Source organism: Exserohilum turcica, assembly GCF_000359705.1.
Source record: "Exserohilum turcica Et28A unplaced genomic scaffold SETTUscaffold_1, whole genome shotgun sequence".
Lineage (NCBI taxonomy): Eukaryota > Fungi > Ascomycota > Dothideomycetes > Pleosporales > Pleosporaceae > Exserohilum > Exserohilum turcicum.
Window position 1 is genome coordinate 2,465,814 of NW_007359914.1, and position 3,704 is coordinate 2,469,517.

At 50.0% G+C, this 3,704-nt stretch overlaps 1 protein-coding gene across 1 annotated transcript; it reads right to left on the reverse strand.

Annotated features, from left to right (window-relative positions):
* Window positions 1-3,251: 3,251 nt before the first annotated feature.
* Window positions 3,252-3,704, reverse strand: SETTUDRAFT_86869 (uncharacterized protein; the record flags this gene model as incomplete). Its single annotated transcript, XM_008022299.1, has 1 exon — window positions 3,252-3,704. A coding segment is annotated over one exon (453 nt), but the record flags the coding sequence as incomplete, so codon positions are not given.

Consider the following 3,704-nt stretch of genomic DNA (forward strand, 5'->3'; position numbering starts at 1 on the left):
GCCTGCTTGGGCTAGTTCTACGGCTTGTTGTAGCTTAACTGCGATCTCTGCTGCCTTCTGCTCATCTGAAAGCTGTTCGGCTGGTTTCCGCTATTGCCTTTTATTGTCTAGCTCTAGCTACAGTGGCTCCACTTCGTGCCCATGCTGTAAGAAGAACGGTGACATTCTAGTTGACGTTGCGTTTCTACCATTGATCGCGATCTGGGCCATTAGGCAGAGCTGTGCCCAGTCATTCTGAGCCTAGTTCGTGAACGTTCGGATGTAGGTCTCCCAGACGCTGTTCATCCTTTCTGTTGCACCGTCCGTCTGTGGGTGGTAGGCTGTCGACAGTCTCCGTTTGATCTTCAGAAGCTCGCATAGTCTTGTCCATAGTGCACTCACAAACTGGCTGCCTCTATCAGAGGTAATAGCGTCTAGTAGCCAGTGATATGCGACTACACGTTCGATGAACTTTCGAACGACAGTTTCTGTCTTTGTATCTAGGAGCGGTACGAAAATCGCACCCTTACTAAGCCGATCAGTGATTACCATCAAGCTAGTCATGCCCTCACTCTCTGGTAGCCCTTCGACGAAATCCATGGAGATCTCCTTCTAGATCCGGGTGGGTATCGGCAGTGGTTTTAGAAGGCCTTGCGTGCCCTCTCTCCAGGACTTGCTCCGTCCACAAGCGTCGCAGTTTCTAACATATCTCTAGATCGAGTTGGTCATGCCTGGCTAGAAGTAGTCCCTTGCGAGTATCTTGTACGTTAGCTCGCGTCCTGGGTGGCCAGTGACTAATAAGTCGTGTGCGCCGCTGATGATTGCCGTTCGCAATTCGTCGTTGTCTAGCACCCACTTGCGCCCTCGGTAAAACAGGACTCCGCCGTCCGCTAAGCAGTCTTCGATTGAGCACTTTAGGCCTAAGTTCGCAGGGAAACGTCGTTCTTGGTCCTCTACGGCCTTCTTCGCTCCCTGGTAGACCTAATCCTTCGCTGTCGCTTCTTGCTAGAGCTTCTCTAACTCGTTCTGCTCCAACGCTTCTTCGTCTAGTTCTCTAGGAGGTAGTTGGCCTAGTTCTTCTTTAGCTAGGGCAACAGCCTCTTCTTCCCGCTGTTAGCTTCGTGTTTTCGTGGCCATTACTAAAATAGCTTCTTCTAGTTCCTCTTCTGGTTCTTCTTCTGCTATCTCTTGATAGGAGTTTATTGGCTTAAATATTTGCACGAAACGCTTCTGCAAGCGCTCGTCTTCTACCCCTACAGGCAGGTCTTGTTCTCTTCTCAAGAGCGCGTCGGCTCTCACATTCTGCTTGCCTGGCTGATACAGCAGCTCTAGGTTGTACCTACCAAGTAGAAGCGACCATCTCACCTGGCGCTCGTTTAGCATGCGAGGTTTTATAAAGTACTCTAAGTTCTTGTGATCTATAATCACCTTGAACTTCTTAACTAAACGCAGCTTAGAATCCTATTCCTTAAGGCATCGTACTACCGCGAGCAACTTCTTGTTGTGGATCTTGTAGTTGCACTCGTGCGCGCTATTCTTCTGCGAGAAGAACGCGCAAGGCCGTAAGACTCTATCATCGTCGTACTGTGATAGCACCCCGCCCACCGCGTAGCCGCTCGAATCGCACTCGAGCACTGTCTCCCGATCTGGGTCGAACGCCGCTAGCGTGGGCTCTGTAACGAAGATCTCCTTTAGCTTCTCAAAGGCTGACTGCTCTTCAGATCCCCATCAGAAGGGGACGTCACCTATAAGCCTAGTAAGGGGTGCGGCTAGCTGCGCAAAGTTCTTAATGAACCTTCAGTAGAAGTTCGCGAACCCTAGGAACGATCTTACTCCCTTTACTGTCTTCAGTGCCTCCCACTCGCGGATTGCGGCTACCTTAGCTAGATCCATGCTTATCCCTTTACCTGCTTCAATAATAAACCTAAGGTACTTAGTTGTCTTAACTTCAAACTCGCACTTCTTAATGTCCACCTATAGCCCTGCGGCTTGCAGCTTGCTAAGCACTTTTCAGACGTGCTCTTGGTGCTAGCACAGATCGCCATCGGTGTAGATTAGTACGTCGTCCAGGTATGCTAAGCAGAAGTCATCTAGGTGTTCTCTTAAGGTCTAGTTAATGTATCGTTGAAAAGTACTTAGGGAGTTTGCTATGCCAAAGGGGGTAACTAGCCACTCAAACAGTCTGAATCTTGTTTAGAAGGCTGTCTTCCACTCATCGCCTAGTGCGACATGGATCTTGTAGAAGGCTGCGATAACGTCTAACTTTGTAAACCATTTAGCCTTGCTTAAGCCGTTAAGTGTCTCTTAGATGAGAGGTAGCGGGTACCAGTCCTTCTTAGTAATTGCGTTTAGAGCTCGATAATCGATGCACAGTCGGAGCCCTCCTCTAGGTTTCTTGGCGAATAATACTAGCGCTGCGGCTGGCGAGCTGCTTACGCGGATGAATCCCTTCTCAAGAAGCGATATAAGTTCCTTTCTAAGGACTAGGAGCTCTCCGCGCGACATGCTATAGAGGGGTCCCTATAGTGGCTAAGCATCCTTTGGCTCTAGCTCGATCTTGTGGTCCACCCCTGGCCCTCAGTGCGGTGGAAGCTTCTCTGCTTGCTTCGGGTTGAAGAGCTCATAGAACTCCTGGTACTGTGTTGGTAGCAGTGCTCGTACATCTACGGGCTTCTTCGGTTGTAGCGCCTTGTCGATGTCTGCAATCAACGCAGCGAAGATCTAAACGCTATTTAGAGCGTTCTTATGCCTACGAACTAAGGCCGCAAACGCTACGGCGTTAACTTGGCTAACTCCTCCTCGTAGGCGTCCTTTAGTCGACCTCACTTAAATGCCCTTTAAGTGGATAAAAATACTCTTCTTAGCAGGAGATACTGATACGTCTTGGTGGTCCATCCATCCCCTGCCAAAGTACACGTTCTCACTAGAGGATAAGTCCATCACGTATGCATAAGCAGTCTCTTCGTACCCATGCATCTTAAACGAGAATCAGGCAACCTCGCTAATCTCTAACAGCTTGCCGTTCACTCCCTCAATCATCCAAGAGGGGATCTAAAAGCGCTCTAGACAGTGGCGGTAAGCGAATCTCTTGCTAATTAGTGCATAGCATAGGCATCCACAGTCTATAAGCGCGACAGCGTTTGCTACGTTGTTCACGATAAGATCTACAGTAATTGGTGGGGGACGCATATGCTTCTGCTGAAACTGATTCCATTCGCTACGTATCTGCCGATCCATCTTCAGAGGCTCTGGGCCAAGACTCTGGCCCAGAGCTACTCTTTTTCCGAGTCGCTACTCGGCACCTGATCGACTTCCTCCTGCGGCTTATGTCTAACGTTGCTTGGCGCGGGCCTTGCCTTCTTGACCTGGGTGGCGTTTTGACAGTATTTCGCGATATGACCTAGCTCTCCGCAGCGATAGCAGTCGGGCGGAGGTCGTCGTGGCTTGCCTCTAGCTTCTCGCGCCTGATTAACCTTCGAAGGCTCCCAGTCCATAACGTCCAGACTAGCTTCGTGTTGAGCGGTTGTCGTAGTAGGGCGATCTACCACCCAGGAGCTCGTTGCGCGCAGTTTAACGAGACCTACCCGGTAGAGGTTGTCGGACGTTCTTACTGCCTTATTGACTAGCTGCTCGTACGATAGATTCTCATCAATCGTAGCAAGAGCCTCCTGCAGCTTAGTGTGAAGGCCCTTTAAGAACATACTCTTCTTAGCTGCTTCGCCGAA